The sequence below is a fragment of the Myotis nattereri genome (genome assembly GCF_964212035.1).
Source record: "Myotis nattereri genome assembly, chromosome: 4".
Lineage (NCBI taxonomy): Eukaryota > Metazoa > Chordata > Mammalia > Chiroptera > Vespertilionidae > Myotis > Myotis nattereri.
This window is the reverse complement of record NC_138079.1, coordinates 16150601-16171257: the sequence shown is the minus strand read 5'-3', so window position 1 is coordinate 16171257 and position 20657 is coordinate 16150601. Positions and strand designations below refer to the sequence as shown.

Below are 20657 nucleotides of genomic sequence, written 5' to 3'. Positions count from 1 at the left end.
CTCCTGTGAAGAATGGCATCCAGAAAAAAACGCCTCAATTCAAGGCACTTAATGGCTGCATCATCCTGACCAAATTACGTTTGCTCTCTACCCCAGTCCTCTCACTTCTAACATGGTTATAATAAAGGTGCCATGCTTCTGGGGTTAAAAGAGTTCACATATGCAGCACACTTAGCACTGTGCACTGTAGAATGCCTAGCTGTGAGATCACCCATGCCTTTCAGTATTTGTAGGCATGCTCCTCGCTATTGGAAGCATTGAAGACCAGCGTGGATGCCGCTCTGCTTTCCCTCCGTCACCTGTTAAAGGTCTTATCTTCTGCCACTGCCCTAGGCTCTCTCTGACATGCTCCCACTTCTCCTTCTTAGCTAACTTCAAACAACACGCCTTTGTGTAGTTTTCTGCCGTTTCATTCTGGCCTGTCTCAGGGCATTTGTGATGTTTCTCCTACTGATACCATTCTTAAAGATTTGGTATTACTTTTCCCTTGCTTCTGCCCCTGTCCTTTCATCTGGGATTTAAAATCTGAGCTCCTACGAGATCCATTCACACTAGCTCCAATTTCTGCTCACTGGAAATGGTTTCAATTTTACTATCAGAAGTTCTTTTTTTTCTAGTGTTCTTATTTTATAATCTTTCAGATCATTACTTTTCCTAACCTCTGAGAGTTAGAACTATTGGCACAAAATGTCTGAATTTATCAGATGCTCTTTATTATCAGAATGAAGATTAGGCATTTGAGGAGCTGAGCGGCCATCACTCATCTTTTCTCACTGCCATGGTATCAGGCTGTGTCATTTGTTCAGCCAATACTTGCAGAAACAAACCATTTTGGCTTTTTTCTCCTCTTATCATAATAAACATGAATTATTTCTAATTTCAAATATATAGATTTCCAGTTAAGTATGTAACATATCATTTTATATAGTCTCTATTCCAATTCTTTTTCTATTCAATCTGTCACTTTTGAAAAAATAAAAGTATATTTCATCCTACCAAGTTTAAAAATCTCAAAACTGAAAATCATAAAAGATATACTGCTATATGATCTATGCAAAAAAAAACTCTGCAGAACTCCAATCAGTAGCTATATATTCAAAGAGAAGGCTTCAACCTAACTTCAAAAGATAGGAAAATGAATGAATATGCTTTGAGTTAAGAGAAAACACGTACAGCCTACATATTAACTTTTATATGATTCCCTGTTTTAATCTATTTTTTTCTAATATTTGCCAACCACAAATTTGGGCCTGTCAGTGTGAGCAAGAAGTCTCCTTTCCTGGTTAATGTACCTGGATAACACTTAATTCTCAGCGCATTTGTGATGTTTCTCTTGATGCCAAGACTAAAGACATAAAGAATACTGGCAAGATTTTATGAAATAGCAGTCATAGCAGGAACTTTAACAGATTCTTTAAAAAGCTGCTAGATTCAGGACCTTAACAACACACACTAAATGATCAAATTTGAATGCGTGTGACCCCCAGTCCAGTCTAAGAACCCAGCATGTGTAGATGCCAGTGTTCCTTTGCCATGAGGAGAGCCCAGCACCCAAGGGAGACACACGGGAAAGATATAATATGTGCTAAGGTAAGAGATTGTTTTCTAGGAGGGTGCTTCTCAGTCTATGAGTTGGGAAAGAACAGTATTTTTTTCAAATTCCGAATTCATATGAATACTTTGTAAAATGCAACCAAAACAAGAAAAGCTAAAAGAACAAACAAAAAAAGACATGATATAAAAGTCCACGCTCATCCCTTTGGAGGCTGCAGCATGTTAAGTTGTTATGAAGGATTCTCTCACCCTGGATTTCTGCATTTATCTTGATACAGATGAAGAGTTCCCAGACTATCACTGGCCACACTTAGAGTATCATTCCTCTTTTATAAACTACTAGAAAAATAATCTGACTGAATGAGTCAGAACCATACACATCCCCAAGTACTGTTATTTCTTACCTGGCCCACAGCTGCCTGCCTTTGAATGGGCTTCCCTCACTGCCACTCCCAGAGTCACACAGCATCCAGGGCTGTTCCTGCTCAAAGTCCTCAAGGGTTCCTTCTTCTCTTAGAATAAGTCCATAATATGCACGTGACCTAGGAGGTCCTACAAGAACTGGCCATGCCCCCTAGTCCAGAGTCATCAGCTCTCTCCTTTGTCACTATGTTGCAAATACACATGGAACATTGCTCAGAAAGGCCCTAAGCTCCCTCCAGGTCCAGGGCCTTCCCACACGTTCATCTCTCTTCATGGAATCCTGCACCACTGCTCGTCCACCCAATAGGTTCAAAATAGCTGGAAATATATCAATGTTCATCCAATAGGATGGTGGAATCAGTACTTCTACCCACATATCTGTGTGGCTCTGTGACAGCTGTGATTAATAGAATATGGCAGAAGCAATGCTGTGCCAGTATTCGAACCCAAGAATTAAGAAACTGGCAGCTTCTCTTCCTATCTCTTAAAACACTCTTTCTGGAACATTATATGGATATATATACACTAGAGGCCCAATGCATGAAATTTGTGCAAGAGTAGGCTTTCCTTCTTCCCCCGGATGCTGGCACTGGCTTCTCTCTGGCACCAGGGACCGAGGCTTCCCTCCGGCTGCCAGCAGGCACCCAGGACCTGAGCTACCCTCGTAAATTTGGCTTCGTCCAGAAGGACGTCCAGTCTAATTAGCATATTACGCTTTTATTATTATAGATATACATATATCTCCTAGTTCAGGCTCTCCAATAGACAGTACAGCCATCCTAGACAAGGTTCAGGTACACATAGTTGACCTTGTAGAACAGCCTATCCACCAGGTGAATACCACGAGTGTCCTTAGTCCATGCCACATGGAGCCGCAGAATTACAGTCAAGCCCAAATTTCTGATTAACGATTAATTATGAGGTATAGTACAATGGCTGCTGTTTTATAGAAATGTCAAAGACAGAATTATGACTGCCCCGTGTCCTAATCCTCAGACCTGTGAGCATGTTAGTTTACATGGTCAATTACATGAACTTGCAGATGTGATCACATTAAAGACTTTGAGATGACGAGATTATCCTGGATTATCCCGATGGGCTGAAAGTAATTACAAAGGTCCTTGTAAGAAGGAAGCCGAAAAAGCAGGGTCAGAGGGAGAGAGATTTGAAGATGTTATGCTGCCAGCTTTGAAGATGAGGGATGAGACCATGAACCAAGCTGGAAAATGCAAGTAATGGATTCTCCCCCAGAGACTGAGGAAACAAAGCCTTGCCAAGACCTGAATTTTACTCTTCTGAGAAAATAGCCTTCTGACCAACAGAACTCTAAGATAAAAGACGTGTTGTATTAAGCCACTAAGTTGCTGGTAATTTGTTACCGTATGAACAGGAATTGAATGCATTAAGTTTTAGGGTAATTTATTATACAATAATAGACAACTAGAATACAACTCTCCCACCCCATCACCCTTCCCCCCACACACATGTTCACTTAAATAATTACCTGGCTAATTCCTGTTCATCACTCAGATCTCAGCTTAAATATTTACTTCCAGGCATGTATTGAAGAATGCATTCTTAACATGTAATTTATTTCTGAGATTATAGAATATTTGTGTCCTTACAAAACAAAGTATTCCAGAAGGTCAGTTCTGTGTCTACTTGGTTCACGCATTCACTAAACACAACACTTACAGTAAATATTCAATGAGTGAGGCTATCACTGAGCAACTTAATACAGAATGAAGCAGAATATATGCAGTGTACAGGAAGCTTAGTTTTTTAAATGGATATAAAGAAGAAAACCTATGTTGGAAAAGGAAAAGTATTTTAAAACTGATTAGTAAACATTTGCAATACCTTGACTAATAAAAAATAAAAAAAAAGTAAAAAAAAACAAAAAAAAACTGATTAGTAAAAAAACCATGAAAGCATGTACTGTGCTGAATTCATATTTGAGTATCAGGGATGAGAAATAGCAAGGTTGATTTTTATTTAAAAATCTTAAACAATAATGAAAAATCAAGTAAGAATTTTTTGTCATATTTCACTCAATAGAATACAAAAAAAAACTGTCAAAGAGACACTTTCAGCCCTTAAAAGAAAAACCAACTTGAATTTTCTGTAAATTATTTTATAACAAGGGAAAGTTGGACAATACTGGGGGAAAATCTATAATTCTGTCACTCAATGATAACCATTGATAACATCTTGAAACATGATCCCTCAAACTTTTTCCTTTAACCCTATGCACGATTTGTGTCACTTGGGAAATGCTGCTCAGTAGTCTGCATTTTTCATAAAAATTTTCCCACATCATTAAAAATTGCTAACATGTTTTTAATAGTTACACAGGACAATGACATACCGATATCTCAATGTTTTGCCAAGATTTTTGTGGTATAAAAATAAGAAGCATATATCTACAAACAAAAGTCATGTTTTGAAGGGGATTTCCTACTGTGAAATTCCTCAGTCAAAGTGTGTACACATTTTTTAAGGCTCTTGATTCACATATATCAGCATTTCTCGTTTCTGTGGAATAATAAAAGGAGTTTGAGAAATAAAATATACTCTTTGGAGATTAACAACATACACTAACACATCAAAAGCTCCGAGAAGTCAGGCAATAAAAAAGAAACTTTTGTTGAACTTTACTTAATGGCAAGACATACATTTTTGACAATAGAAAGCTCCTTCCTACCCTCCCCCACCCCGCCGAGCATGCACTGCCCCATGCATGTGCTGGTGATCTTCTTTAGCTTTCTGGCAACTTCTCCTTTTATGATTTGAAACGTTCTTCTACTTAAAGAATATTTTTAAAATTCACTCTATTTAATTAGCACACTTAAATCTTTCATCCATCAAGCATTTATTTTGGCATCAGGAACACATTAGGTCCCTCATGTTCCTTTTTCAAAATGAGAAGCTGACTTTCCCATTAGCATTAAGATGTATTGACAAGACTTATCTCCATTATCACTTATAATGCCATCTTTATCATACCCTGAATTGCCATATATAACTAAGTCTACCTTGAGCTCTCTGGTTCATTACACTGAAACCTGCCATACCATATTTCTTAAATATTTGTAAGTATATAATATATTTTCATGATACTCACAAAATGTTACTCTCATTATTAATTTCCAAAATTTTCCTGGATATCCTCATATGTACATGTATTCACTCAACAAATGAGTTCAATGTACCTAAGTCATTCAACATACATAATGTCATGCATATGTAATTAAATTGAATTGCATGTCCACATATAAGAGATTTATTCTTCCAGGTAATGAAGTGGAATTGGGTCCAGTTTCAAAATTAAAATCTTATTGGGACTTCCATGGGAATTAAGTTGAATTCATGTAAGAGAGGCTTTTCCATACAAAGTCTTCCTATCCCAGAATAAGGTAGGATATGAAAATCACATAAAGTGGATGTGATTAAGCTGATGAAACTAAACCAACCAATATGTACGAGACGCATGCTGTATATACCTTTCACATTCAATCCTCAAAGCCAACACATAAAGTTGATAGTATTGTTATCCCTGGTTTACGGAGAAGAAAACTAAGACTAAGTAACTTGTGTCACACATAAGTAGAAAGTTTAAAAAAAAAATCACCAATTTTTCATTTCACAGCTTTTTTTGCCTTCTCATTTAGATTGAGTTCAATCTTCTACTCCATTTTTCCAAATGCATCCCCCAATCAGAGCTTAGCTCTTTATAAATCTTTGAGATTGGATGAAGCATTTCCCAATCTCTGTCTTGACCAGCCCAAATCCAGTTAAACAAAACATATGAATTTTATCCAGCTAAATAAAACATATGAACTTGATAGTTTCTCAGTTTCTAGGAAATAGAATATGGCTTGCAAAAAGGTAATCTGAGGTCAAAGTTGGTTCTAGGTTCATTCTTTTTTTAAAAAAGATAGTATTATTTTCTCCTTTAATCCTTTAGGAATGCTTTTTCTAACATTTTCTTCATAACAATCAGTGGACCCCCAAATACTAAACACATTTATTAACTGGCCAGCTATATTTTGTACCAATTAAATGAAACTTACTTATCTAATTTCATCAGTTAAAGAACCACAGGGTCTAATTTGGTACTTTAAGATATGAGTAAATGAAGAATTGAAACAATTAAATATATTGAGCTTAAGAGATTAAAAAGGGATTTATTAAAATTAAATAGGTGAGAAAATAAAATTTGTGTTTTGCTCTTAAAATGAAGATGGGGAGGCTGAAGAGGCCTAGAATTCAAAATTTATGTTTACCTCAGTTGGTGATCTAAATAATTTTTCTGAGAGAAAATGGTTACATGTATTTATGGAGCTAGCATTCATAGACAATAAGCCTTCTTTTGTTTAAAATTGTTAAAACAAATGAAAACATAGAAATTAGAAATATCCTCTATTCCATCTTCCTTCTGATGTATCTGTTCTAAGTAAAGAAGTTGTTTGTTCCCTTAACACAAAAGGCAACTAAGAGCAAATCAATGGAAAAAATCCCATAATGTGCCTCCAGTTTTCCTAAGTAACAGAATTACTCTTTTTTTTTCTCCCCTGAAAAGTAACTATACCTCTCATATATCACCTTGGTTTTGCATAGTTTTTAAGGTCACTGTCTTTATAACTACAGTTGGAAAACTCAAGAGGGCTATGCCTTCTTACAGTCCTATATAATAAATGCGTAATATGCAAATTGACCCTAATGGGGAGCGGACCTAAGCTGTTAGTCAGACATCCCCCAAGGGCTCCTGGGCTGCCAGAGGGATGTCTGACTGCCAGCTTAGGCCCGCCCGATCCCACAGAGAGTGGGCCTAAACTGGCAGGAGGCCATCCCCTGAGGGGTCTCGGATTGCAAGAGGGCACAGGCCGAGCTGAGGGACCCCACCTCTCGAGTGCATGAATTTTCATGCACCAGACCTCTAATCTTAAATAAGAGCCCATTCATTCATCCAATAAACAGTTTCCAAATGGTCATTATATATTAAATACTGTGGAGGCCACTGGGTATACAAACCTGTATAAAACACAGTTCTTTCCTCAAAGAAGTTCAAGCAATCGCAGAAATGACACTATGGAGGTATCAATGGAAATCATACATAAAACACTTATGCAGTAGATATCTTTATGGAACTGTAGCCTATTACTTATCACTACTACAGATAGTGCATGCCTGGGCGCATGTGGAGATCTGATGGGGAAGGTCCAACATAAGTTATATCTTTTGATGCTAAATCGTAGAAAGTCCTAGTGACAAATGAAACTTCATACTACAGGGTATAATTAACATACAGGAATTTATAATATACAATATCATAAAATTTTAAAATCAATGTATACTGGTACCTTAAAAAATACATTTTATCCATTTCTAACTTCACTAAAAGTTAGCTCAAAACAGCAGGAACCCTTTGCCTGATTCCAAGATTTATGTCTTGAATACATTTCTCCACTAACAGGTCCCAGACGCTTTGGGCATGACTGATTTTGTGTCTTGAGGAGGGCGGGAGGGAAGGGGTGGGGCGGTGGTGGTGGAAAGGAGTGGATCTGGAACATTCTTTTGTGGCCAGAGAGCAAGGATTGTTTTAAAGCATGAATGTCGGTGCTGGAAGGACAAAGGAGACATTTAAAGATTTTCCATAGAAGAAGCTGTGAAAAGTCAAGCATCTAAAAGAGAAGAAGAATTATTAATAATTGAAACAATGCGTTTGTAATTAGACTCGAAAGAGAAAAGTTAATATAAATTCATAACTGAATATGTTATATAAAATACTGTTATACATGATAAAATATGAGCATAACAGATTGCTTAAATGTGTGCTAATTGTAAGTGTAAGGGAGTGTTAATTGACAAATTCTTCAGAAGCTGGCTTTTTTGTTGTTGTATCTTTGTAAGTTTAGGTGATTACAAAAAAAAGCAAGTGAAGTCTTGAAATCCAGCCCTTCACTGATTTCCATAGAAAATCCATTTCCACCAAGCATTTTGTGAGTTTAGAAAAGATTGAGGAGATTTTCAGGGACACAGGAAGGTGTCACCTTAGGAGCCCTATTCCTCAAGATGCTGGAACATCTCCCCAGCTCTGCATCCTTTCTTCCCATCCATCCCCTCTTTCATTCTCCAGGGCACTCCCTGTGTTTCTTTCCTTTGCAGCCCACAATCTCTCTACTGTGGAAAGAAACCTGTGTTCCTAAAGCCCGCATCACATACTCAAATACATGTAGATATTTGAAAGAACAAAAGTCCTTCAGTGTACAGGTGGCCTACCCCCCGCCCCCCTCCCTTGGAAGACAGTCCTAGTTACATACAGTAGAAATCCTCCTATTACATTTAAAATTCACAGAAATCCTCCTGTTACTATCTGCTTCCCACAGACTCTTCTCCTTATAACAATTCTACACTCATCTCTCAAGGATTACAAATAATGTCTAAATTACTTATTCATTAATTCCTCCACTATGAGGATTTTCTATGTTTTGTAAGTATATATGATATAGAGGAATGCCTTTTAAAATACAGTGCTTTTTCTCTCATTATTTGTTAATCAGCCTTGCAGCCTTGGGAAGTGAGGACTTCCTGAGGAAGTTAGTTTATCCCCAGAAAGTTATTTCCTGGTCAAAGAGGAAGTAAACAGACATGTTAACCTGATTTTTAAGGTCAGACTGTATCCACGACTGTAAATGTCAAATATTTCCAATAGCAGGATATTTATCCTCAAATATTTGTACACAACTTCCTCCACATTCCCACTTTGCCTTTGAGGGGTTCAGAAGTCTGCTCATTAGTGTAAACCCTTCCAAGTGACCCAGAGAAGGGTGGTGGGTACAGAGTGTCATAGAGGGATAGCCTGTTTGTCACTGACATCTCCAGTTACTTATGATCCATTGAAAACCTAGTACAAAGTCTGTGCAGCCACTTTGTAACTAAATATTTTAGTGAAAACTGGTTGTTCAAAACACTTGTGATCCTATTCAGTGTTTCCAGGAGGTGGGAGGGGGTCTGTTTAGAAGCCTCCACTTTCCCCACTTGAGCCCAGATGGCTTTTTCCAAACTCTTCACCACCTTACACACCGTGCTAGATCTCCCTCTCTGCCCTTCCACCTTCTACTCACACAGCAAAACGCCAAGTCCCTGGCAGCCATGATGCCTACCCCTGCTCCCCATCCCAGCTTTGTCCTCTCCAGCAACGGCACTTCTGCAGATCAGGTGCTGGGACCCAACCTCATATCACCCAGATTACATTTAACTATTTCCTAAGTGGTTATTTTCCCCAGCATTGCTAAGGTTCTGGAAGCAGTGGATTCTGCCATGAAGTCAAATTCCTTAGGAAACCAAAGAGCTAACAGCAATATTATGAAGGTTGCTTGTTTAAGACAATAGGAAAGGATGGGGACTCAGAACCCACAGGGTGGATGTTCTACCTAAATACATTCAAGTAAGCCCAAAATTAATTTTCAAAGAAAAGAAAACACATCTGAAGGTAGGGTTCATTCTCTGTGCGACCAGTTTGTGAGTGACATACATTGTGTACCCCATAAATGCCCAAGAATGTATTTGAATGTAGATTACATCCTTTAATAAATTCCCATTGAATTAAATTACTGATAAGATATTTTAGGAATAATACAAGCCTACATTACAAATACGCTTAGTTGTACTTAGATGAACCAGAATGCCGATAGCTGGAATACACCAATTATTTATTGAGTGCTTTTTTTTTTGCAAAAGGCAAAATGTAGGTGAAAGAAATAAACACAGAATAATGGGATTTGGCCATGGGATTAGAATATTAAAGATCTAATTTTTCTCCCTCCCAACTCTACATAAGGACACTGATTCTGGATATCTCAAGTAGTACTCTAAGGTGTCCTTAAACACTCACATACACAGGAACCCAATTTCCTTCTGAGCCCATTAAATGAAATTTTTGCCATTCTGGATGATCCATTTTGGAAGATAATTCCCTCAAGAAATTAAACTTAGTGCTTGAGTCTGAGATTCTGTTTAGGATTTCATGGTATATTTGTAGACTTATATAACAATTTTGTGACTACCACACTGCTGCTTTCCACTGCTTAAGCTAATCATCAGATGCACATTTGACTTCTTTGTTAAACTGGGCAGCCTGAATCTGTAACATGCTCAAATCACCAGATGTAATTGGTGCAATTTTTCAAAAGTCACCTAACTTACCATTATGCAATGGCTTAAACAATACAAGAAACTTGGTCACAAAGCAGTGAGTTGTTTATTGAATTACCAAAACACATTCAGCAGCTAAAACCTGGTAAAAGCTTTCCTCAAGGATCATGAAATGTTCAGAGGTGGTTACATTTAAATTTTAATTTTTAAAGGGAAAGTAAATCTTTATACTAAGCAGTCATCACCTTCCTCGTGCACAGAGGAAAAGGTTCTAACACTACATTTCACGTTTCAGAAACTCTCCCTCCCCGTGAGGTCCCCTACCCCAACTTCCAACTGGAATAGGTATAATTTTATAACTACTTTTAAAGCTATTTTATTCCTTTAGTGTCATTTTCTTTTTTCCAGTTCTTCATTTTTGATCCCTCTTCCTGTGTTATATATGTTTCACTCTCTTTTCTCTTAGTCTGCTTCAGGTATGCTCCAGTCTTCCAAGGCTCATGCTCTGAGACTGCTATCTTCTACTTGTGTACATTTAAAATTAAAGAATAATTCCTTGGCTTAGTTTTAAAGGGAAACCAAGCAATGTAACCATTCAGTACTCTTATATTATTACATACATTATAGACCCTACATCATGATTAACTTAAATGTCAATTTCAACCCCAACTCTTTCTAGTGCACCATGTTAAGGGTACAGTTATGTACCCATAACTTAAAAACAAATGCCTAATATAAAAGCAGCTTAGAATATTGACTTTTGCTTTCTATAGAGAAGGATTCAAAAAGTCAATTTCTGGCTTGGCCGGTGTGGCTCGGTGGTTGAGCATCCACGACCTATGAACCAAGAGGTCATCCACGATTTGATTCCCAGGTCAGAGCACGTGCCCAGGTTGGAGGCTCAATCCCCAGTGGGGGGGCGTGCAGGAAGCAGCTGATCATAATTCTCTTTCATCATGGATGTTTCCATCTCTCTCCCTCTCACTTCCTCTCTGAAATCAATAAAAATATATTAAAAAATAAAAATATAAAATAAAGTCAATTTCTGGATTATACGTAGACCAATAAAGTGTTTCCTTGTACACTATCAGCAATCTAGACACAGTTATGAGTTGGCATTTGAAAAGAAACTTCTCTAAGTACTTTTAAGATATACTTCTATATAAAATTATAAAAACAATTAGTATGAAGTCCTCAGTAGATTTTCATGATATTTACAAGGCAATCATTAAGAACTAATCTTAGAAATCATGGCTCATAGCCTATTTTTGCCACTTACCAAGTTTATATGACTTTGGGTCACCTTGATTCTTTCTGAGTTTCCCTGTTATCATCTGCCAAATGGAAACTTTTATATCCACTTCTCAAGAGAAGTGTGACAGAGGATAAAACAAAGGTTAATGCAATAACGCTCATGAAAGTGCTAGAAAGAGCTCCAAATAGTGAGTTCCCAAAATGTTTGCTCAATTTGTTGGATAATCAAACAGGCTTTTTGGAAAACGCAATCCACCTTGAATTAAAAGCGTCATCTTTTTCTTCCTGAGTGATTCCTATGAATTTTGATTGAGGAGTACACTCAAGAAGTAGAAAGGATAGTATAATATAAAACAAAGAGAATACAAACAAAGCCAGATGGTTAAGAATTTTCAAAATAACTATTTAGAATTGGTCTAATTTGGGCACTGAAAACATGAGAACTCATGACTATATAAATAAACTGGTGATTTTAACTTCCAGGAAAAAGTATTACCACAGATTTTTTATAAGTCAACTCATTTCATATGGCTCAAATGAAACATTTTAAAATGACCTTCTTTCAGGGAGTTAATTAAACAAGTAATTTCACAAATGAATCTATGGAAAGGCTGAGTTAAAGTCATGAGTTGTCTTAAAAGAAGTGTTTGCATCTCCAGGTAAGAAGCAAATCTACTCAAGTAGGTTAAGATCCTTTTACCATTGGATGATTGGAACTACTGATCTCTTTGTGCTCAATGGTCATTCTCAAACTTTTCTAAACAGCCTGCCCCAGCTCCACAAGTGGCTCAAATAGGCAGCTAAAAATCAGGGGGACAAAAAAATAATTAAATAGTTTCATGATCAAAAGGGAATGGCTTTTTTAAAGGCTATGTATGCTTTTTCCTAATTTGACCATCTCTATACTATTGTGTCAAATTCCAGCTTGACAATTTTTATGTGTATAATCTCCAACAAATGTTTTCGTTTCTCTGTGCCACTGGTATTTCTTTGTAAAGTGGGAGTATATTAAATCAGAAAATTGCCAAGGCCTTTTGTAGCTCTAAAAACCCTATGATTCTATGGTTGTCTTGCTTGATAACCAACATTTATAAACAGCCATTACACCTATAAACTTAGTTGTCATTGAATTCAATATCTGAACTTGAATATGTCTAAAGAACAACTGGATGAAGCTGACTCTTCATCAGCCAATCAGAGTTGGCCTTTGAACTAACTGTTTCGCCTTCCTCCAGCTGGAGAGAAGACTAAGTTTTTGGGATGCCACCCTTAAAGTCATATCCACATACCCCCCCCCTCCCCCCCCGCCCATTCTGTGAAAGAAGTCCAAACTCAGCTTATTATTTTTATGAAGTGTCTTCATGGTCTAACCCGGGATGGAGACCTTTTTCCTGCCAAGGGCCACTTCGATATTTATAACATTATTCAAGGGTCATACAAAATTATCAACTTAAAAATTAGCCTACTATATTTGATCAAACATTTAATTAACTCACCCCTAATGCCTTGGCAGGGCCAGACCAAATTATTTCTCTAGACCAGTGATTCCCAAAGTGGGTGCTACCGCCCCCTGGTGGGCGCTGCAGCGATGGGGCGGGGGGGGGGGGGGGCGGTGATGGCCACAGTTGCATTTGTTTTAACTTTTTTTGTATTACCTTTCTATTCTGAGTTCAATAAATAGTTTCATGATTTCAAACTTCAATGTTTCTAATTTACACCTTTCTTTACTATATTTTACGAAAAAGGTAGAAACATTAATATATATATCTTTCTGTTTAATTGCTATTAAAATTTTTAAAAAAATTAATTTCCAGGGGGCGCTGAGTAATATTTTTTCTGGAAAGGGGGCGGTAGGCCAAATAAGTTTGGGAACCACTGCTCTAGACGTTCCCCAGGCCTGATCTAACCCAACACAACTGCTCTGACTCAAGGCTGGTTGCTGTGTGCTCTCTTCCAACCATGGGCTGGACACGACTTTCATAGCTAAAGGTTAAAGCCTATACTTTCCAGTAAAAGAGAGAACTCTGTGTGGATGAAGATGACTGAAAACAAGTGGAAGAAAAACAATACAACACAATCGGAAAGAATTATGCTGTGGCTTACTAATTTGGAATGCAGATTTTGTTTGGAAAAATGGAAACTTTCCAGCTTTCTGCACTTGAACCTAAACCCCCTACAGTGTTAGGTTATCAGGAACTTACTAGTAAACTGTCACAAGAAATACAATGGGCATTAAAGAAAGCCTGTACCACTTATCAGAGAGAAAGCACTGCAGGCTGCCAATTCCTTAAAAGGGGTGTGGCTTTAGAGTCACAAAATTAAAATTCACAAAACGTTTGCTTGAGACTTAGGACAAGAACACTACTATCAGGTCTAATATACCATTCTTTCTTGAATCAAAACCAAATTGTACCATCATCTGTGCCCACCATGCCAAGGGAACCACAGCCTTATGACTCCAACTGGATTAGTAGAAACATTAGATAGACAGCAGAGGCACAGTCCTTTAGTAAAGACACAGAGTGATCCCTGGCCAGTTTGGCTCACTGGATAAGAGCGTCAACCTGGGGACTGGAGGGTCCCGGGGTCGATTCTGGTCAAGGGCATATACCTTGGTTGCAGGCACATCCCCAGTGGGGAGTGTGCAGGAGGCAGCTGATCAATGCTTCTCTCTCATCGATGTTTCTAACTCTCTATCCCTCTCCCTTCCTGTCTGTAAAAAATCAATAAAATATATTTTTTTAAAAAAGACACAGTGAATAAATGGGATGCCTCAACAATTAGAGTTGGATGCTAGAATATTTAAAGTCTGAGCTGAGGTTAGATGCTGTCTAGAAAAAGCTAAAGAAAAAAAAGAAGTTTATAAAACCTGTGGGTCTATAATTTCTTGTGTCTTCAGAGTTTCATTGGAGAATATGTATTATGGTAAATCAACCTCTGACCAGGTACCATGTGCAAATCTATAAACACTAATCCAGAGACTCGTTATGATGGCTCTCATGCTAGTTCTGGCCTCAAGGTCAGAGCATCTCAGAGAAGCATTTAGATAGCAGCCCTGCACTTTATACTGATCCACTTAACAGGTCTTCTGGCCATTGCTCAGGACCTCCTCTCAGAGTTGGGAAACAGCATTTGCAAAGGATAGTTTGTGACGTTTTAGATACAAGTCTGAAGGTCCTGAGAAATAGCAGCTCCCCCAACACCCTTTTTCATATACACAATCCAATGATTTCTAGTAAATTCACTGAGTTGAGCAACTATCACTGTTACCTCTTCCTCACTGAGCCTGATACTGTACAGTCAGGGAGCACCAGGGAGTCTCCCCCATTGGCCAAGATAGTGCAGGGGGAGGTTCTTATACAAAGACTGGAGACATGCTTCTACAACATGCTGTATTCTTTCTAGCCAAAAGCTAGAAAGATGAATGGTTAGGGCCCAGGTATGCTAAAAGCTAGAAAGATAGATAGGGCCCAAGCATGCCAAAAGCTAGAAAGATGAATGGATAGGGACCAAGAATGCCAAAAGTTAGAAAGATGAATGGACAGGGCCAGAGCAGCCAAAAGCTAGCAAGATAATAGGATATATATAAAAAAAGTCCTCCCTTCCCTCTCCCTATAAAAATTGTGGCTTGAGCAGGAAGGGGGAATAGTCTTTGAGACAAGAGTCCACCATTATCCCAGGTCGTAGCACCTGAATAAACCTCTTTTCTTTTGCACCAGAACCTGTATCATGAGTTTGGCTTTCATTGTGGCAGGCATCCGAATCTGCATTTCAGTTACATCACTACAGTCTAATTTTAGAACATTGTCATCTCCCCAGTAAGATCCCTCATGTTTGCTTACAGTTAATCTCTGTTCCTATCACTAGCCTTAGAGTAAGTGAAGGCTATGAGAGTGCCCCTTCCTTCCCGCAACTCCCACATCCTCAGTTTATCTGCCATCATATATTGCAGAGTGGTTACCTACACGTTTTCTAGTAAGAGACAATGCTTGTGACATTAGCTATCTTGTGGAGTTTGGACACAACTGCACGCACGCGCGTACACACACACCACCACCACCACCACCACTACCAACAACAACCACATTCCCCATCCAGCCAGTCAGGGAGAAGTCCCACACTGCTGCACAATGCTGCCAACTCAGCTATTAAAGGTATGGCCACAGTTTTCAAAGGCTGAAGGAAAATTGAGTATTATCCTTCACAATAGATATTATTCTTAGAAATCAGTATCACTCAGACCTTAAAACTGAGGGTCCAGCCCGTGCTTCCTGAAGACAAAACTAATGAATTCAGGGGTGAAATATTATAAGAGGATAGAGGAACTGAAGGAAATAACCATTATCAAATGGCTTCTGGAAGTCACTCAATATTTTCTTCATATCGAAGTTTAAGCGTAGTTCTAGAAAACAGTGGGGAGAGAATCAGAGAAGCATTTTTAAGTTTGCTGCTCTGAGGCATGTCTAAGAAATCAGAGTACACTTTCTGTTTCTTTGCCAGAATGCTGTGTGCAGGTGTTTTCTGGTAGGAGGAAACAAATTTTCAGGCAAATTTGCTCTGTGGAGGTTGGAGGGTGTGATAATTGCTCCGGCCCCAGGACTCTGTCATCTCTGTGCTGAGAAAGTTAGCCTTGGCTATTGCGCATCCATCTTGAAATACCAGGCTGACAATATGAGACCAATTATGCAGCAAACATCTCTGATATACATTTTAATGTAACTAATACCCACACCTAATTTATTGTTTAACACTTTTAAATTTTCATTAAAAACATCAGATAAAAGGATTCATGCAAACAAATAGAAAAACAATACTTTCTTTTATAATTTTTCAGATATGCAATATATATAATGAACGGCTTTCACAAGAATGGGGTTCTTCCACGTAAGAGTTGGATAAAAAAATTCCATACTAATTTAGCCCAGCAGGTAAAAATGTTGTTTCATATGAACATCACATTTTCCCATTTTTCTTTCCTGATTTTTACCCACAGAATGATAGAGAATGCATTCTGATAAAAATGTACAAAATATTGGCTGGGCCTGCACCAAAGGAAAAGGCAAAATAAAATAAAAACTGTAAATCACTAGAGAGTAATTTTAAGCATAAAAAGCAGACTTTTTAAATGCATGCAGTGCCACAGTTCCTTCCCCCAACCCTTGCAACAGAGCTCACATATTTTTATACTTTCTATTTATGAAAAGCAGAAAAAATACTAACAGAGCTTAAATCCAGATAGGGAAACACAGAGGGACTATTTAACATACTTTTAACTTTCTATTTTCACAGCCACTCAAATTAGACAAAGGACTGTGACAAAAATGACTGTAAAATAATGGTGGAAAAAGTGATAATATTACAAAACGTAGATTTCTGACTACAGAGGATCAAAAATAAATTACATTGACGTGATTTCCATTTTGGCTTCAAAGAACGAAAGCCTCAAAAGTGAACGTCTAGAATCAATTTACCCGATTCGCACATTACCTTAACCGAATTTCAAGAATGATCTAATGCCCATATTTGAATTAACAGGCAGAAAATTAAAATTGGATTGGTACCTGATACTTCATTGCACAGAGAAAAACGCCCCAATCTGTTTGCCTTACTACATGGGTAAAACAATGTTTAAGGCATTAAACACAAGGGACTATAATCCAGTTATAAAAGCTACTTATGCATCTGTCTGGGGATAATTAACCCACAGAAGGTAATTCTGTGCTACTTGAAACATACCAAGTCAAAGAACACCCGAAGAGAAGCTAAACATAGCAGAGGGAAGACATCGCCATGAATGCATGAACTGCAGCACAGATCAAGAGCAGTCACACAGCTGAGAGGACCATCAGGCCATGAGTACGCTCCCCCACATCACAAGCAGCAGAAAGCTGCCTCCAAAACAAAGACAGGAGACTGCTTCCATAACACGCTGTTTTCTTGAGGAAAACGGGCTTTACAGTGTCATGAAAATCAGGTGACACCTTCCAAAGAGTCTTTCACTATAAACGGCATCGATATATGAACACTCGATCTTCATTCGACAATTACTTTAGAAAGTACTCTTCAAAAAACAGGTCATTTAATTGTGTTTAACATTAAAATAAAAGGAGCTGATTCCATAATAGGGTCAACTTCCCTCTGAATAACTACCACAGAAACAATTATATCCACACTCAAACAAGTAAGCAATAACTCAAAAGCTTCTCAACTATTTATTGGGAAGCAGCTGAATTCCAACATGTATTGTAACTACATAGAGTCAGATTCTTCATCAAGAATATCAATGTGACCAATCTCTGTCCTGATAGGCAGGACTTTTCAATTGCTCTCTAAATAGTCAAACAAACCTCTTCTCCTGCTATCAGGTATTGGTGATTAGTTCGAGGTCTACAAATCACATGACTATGACCTTCCCATTGTCACAATCCTGAATGCAGGTATGCCTATTCTGAAAGTTCTTGAACAACTTTCAACTTCAGCACAAGGATTTTACAATCAGAACATTTCTATACTGAAAAAATGATATATATAGTGTCATAAAGGCTTCTCCAAAGTCAGCCTACTATATTTTCACAAAATAACAGCATTTGCCTTAGAATTGAGACACTTAAATTCCATTGCAACAACTTTAAGGGACAATGACAGCAGCACAACAAAAAAGAAACTTGGGAAAAAATTTGCCTTCTCATTTTTAAGACTTGCATATGCTCCCACTTGGTAGAACAGAACTCAGACTCACACATTTTATTTGCCTTCCAAAAATAGCCAGCACTGTGAAGAGAGAGGGCAACAGATAATGAAGACCAGATGCCTACCTTCACTGGTAGCCACATTCTTCTGGGCTTGGGTTGGTGTGTGATCTGTACTTGAACTCACGTCGGATGAGATGCTTGAGCTGCCTTTGCCTAGAGAAAACAGAAATGAGCCGCTTTTGAGTTTTGTAATTTCAGAACTTGACCGTGCCGTTCACTCTGTCCCGTACCAAGCCACACCGCTTGTTTCCAAGAGAGGGCCAATAATACCAAGAAAGGAGTTTATTAGGTTTCTTGCCGTATGCATTAAATATCTTTTGGGAAATGCCTGACCCATGTCAGAGTAGAACTAATGTCTTATTATAATCTTGCTTGACTATAAACTCAGACAAGATTATAAAACATAGTAAAATATGATAACGTAATATAATTTTGGCCTACATGTGACTAAGAAAGTACATGTGTGAAACACATCCACAGTATTGATTTTTTTTATTTGCAGCTATAAACTACATTTTCCAATAAAGGACAAATGCAAATCTAAGAATGAGGCATTATCTGAGGAGCAAGAGGAGCTTTTTGCTCCAAAAAGCTCTATCACCTTAAAAAAAAATTCCCTCTTTTAATAAGTTCTTTTTTAAAAAAAAAAGAAGAAAAGACTGTGTCATTTTTCTAAGGCAGTAAATCTTAACCAGAGGTGCTTCTCCACGCAATGGGACATCTGGCAATGCCTGGGATCATTTTTCGTTGTCACAACCGGGGAGGGTATTCTCCTAGCACTAGTGGGTAAGGAGCCAGAGATGCTGCTTAAACGTCTTACCATGCACAGGACAGTCCCCTCACAACAAAGAATTATCCAGCCCAAAACATCAATCGTGCTGAAGTTGAGAACCCCTGATCCAAATAATCTTACCTCAGCTTATAGCTCAGTTTGTACTCTTCTGACTTTTAATATGAGCATATATAATATTATTACCAAATATTCTCTAAAATCACATGAATGTCTACAAATACAAACATACTCCCTGCCTAGTGATGGAAGTGCCAATGACCATGGTGAGCGGAATTCCAAGATAATGCCCATGGTACCTGTTACAGACTAAATGTTTGTGTCTCTCCAAATTTCATATTTTAAAACCTAATCACTAATGTGATGGTATTAGGAGGTGATTAGCCTTTGGGAGGTGATTAAGTCATGGGTGTGGCACCCTCATGAATGGAATTTGTAGAAGAGACCCCCAAAGAGCTCCCTGCCCATGTGAGGAAACAGGGGAAAGATGGCCGTCTATGAACCAGGAAGCGGGCTCTCACCAGTCACCTTGACCTCAAACTTTTCAGCCTCCAGAAACATGAGAATCAAATTTCTATTATTATAAACCACTACAGATAGTTCATATGGTATTTTGTTGTAACGGCCAGAATGGCTGAAGTCAGTGCCCCTGCCCTTGGTAATCTGCTCCCCTTGAGTATGGGCAGAACCTGCAACTTGCCACTAAGCCATAGAATATGATGATGGTAAAAGGATTAGAATTGAGACCCTTAAATTCCATTGCAGATTGGAACTTGCAGATGCCATTAAATTCCCTAATGACTCGAATTTAGTCAAAAGGGAATTATTCTGGGTAGGCCTGACCTGAACAGATAAGCCCTTTACAGGAGTCTGAAGGAGAGACATCCCACTGGTCTTGAAGAAGCAAGTCATCGTTGAGTCCTACAGCTGCAAAGTAATGAATTCTGCCAACACCCACATGTGCACGGAAGAGGATTTGAACCCCCAATGAAAGCCCAGCCTTGGCCAGCATCTTGACTGCAGCTTTGTAAGACCCCAAACAAAAGTCCAGCTTTCTGACCCAAGGAAAATGAGATAATGAATGTATCTTATGTTAAGCTGCTGCTAAATTAGTGGTGAGTTGTCAAGTGGCAATGGAAAACTAATATAATGACCAACCAGTTATATCACAATGAACTCTTTTCACTACGCAAGTTATGATTAAAACTCTTACAAGCAGCTGAGAAACACTGGCTTCCAAGAGTCTTCCCTACACAGTGGCATACACCCCAGGTAGGTGGCATAAGCTTACAGGCTAAAAACAGAGCTGAAAAGCACAAGTGGGCGATTTAAAGAGCTTCAGGGATGTGTTTGCTAATGCTGAGAGTAATGGAACAATCCAAGTTCATGGCTGATATCACCTGGGAAGCTCATTGTGATTGATGACTCTGTTATAACAAGTCTGTTATTCCCCTCATCCCTGCCCATTCCACACCCTCCTCCCTCAGGGTGAGCCACAGGGCATTAACTATCCATTAGTGTATGTCTAGCCTGCCTTTGCAGTCGCCATTCATCTGCCATGGTTCATCTTTGGGAGGGACTGACATGTTGGGCTCGATACCTAGTTAGAAATATGTCAAACTGACCTCTGACCTCAGTCTGATGCCCCCTTGCTTTTTGACCTTGGACATTCGCTTCCCCTCCATGAGGCTCAGTGTCCACATTTGGTGGGGGAGATGGGGAGATGA

General features: G+C 38.5%; 1 protein-coding gene across 1 annotated transcript in view; it reads right to left on the bottom strand.

The window, feature by feature from the left end:
* Positions 1–20657, bottom strand: part of FBXL7 (F-box and leucine rich repeat protein 7) — a gene marked incomplete at both ends in the record, with an annotated part of 316640 nt that overhangs the window by 205753 nt on the left and 90230 nt on the right. The window contains one exon of the mRNA XM_081090080.1: positions 18204–18293. Coding sequence (XP_080946206.1) covers positions 18204–18293 — 90 coding nt within the window. The remainder of the gene's footprint in view (positions 1–18203; positions 18294–20657) is intronic.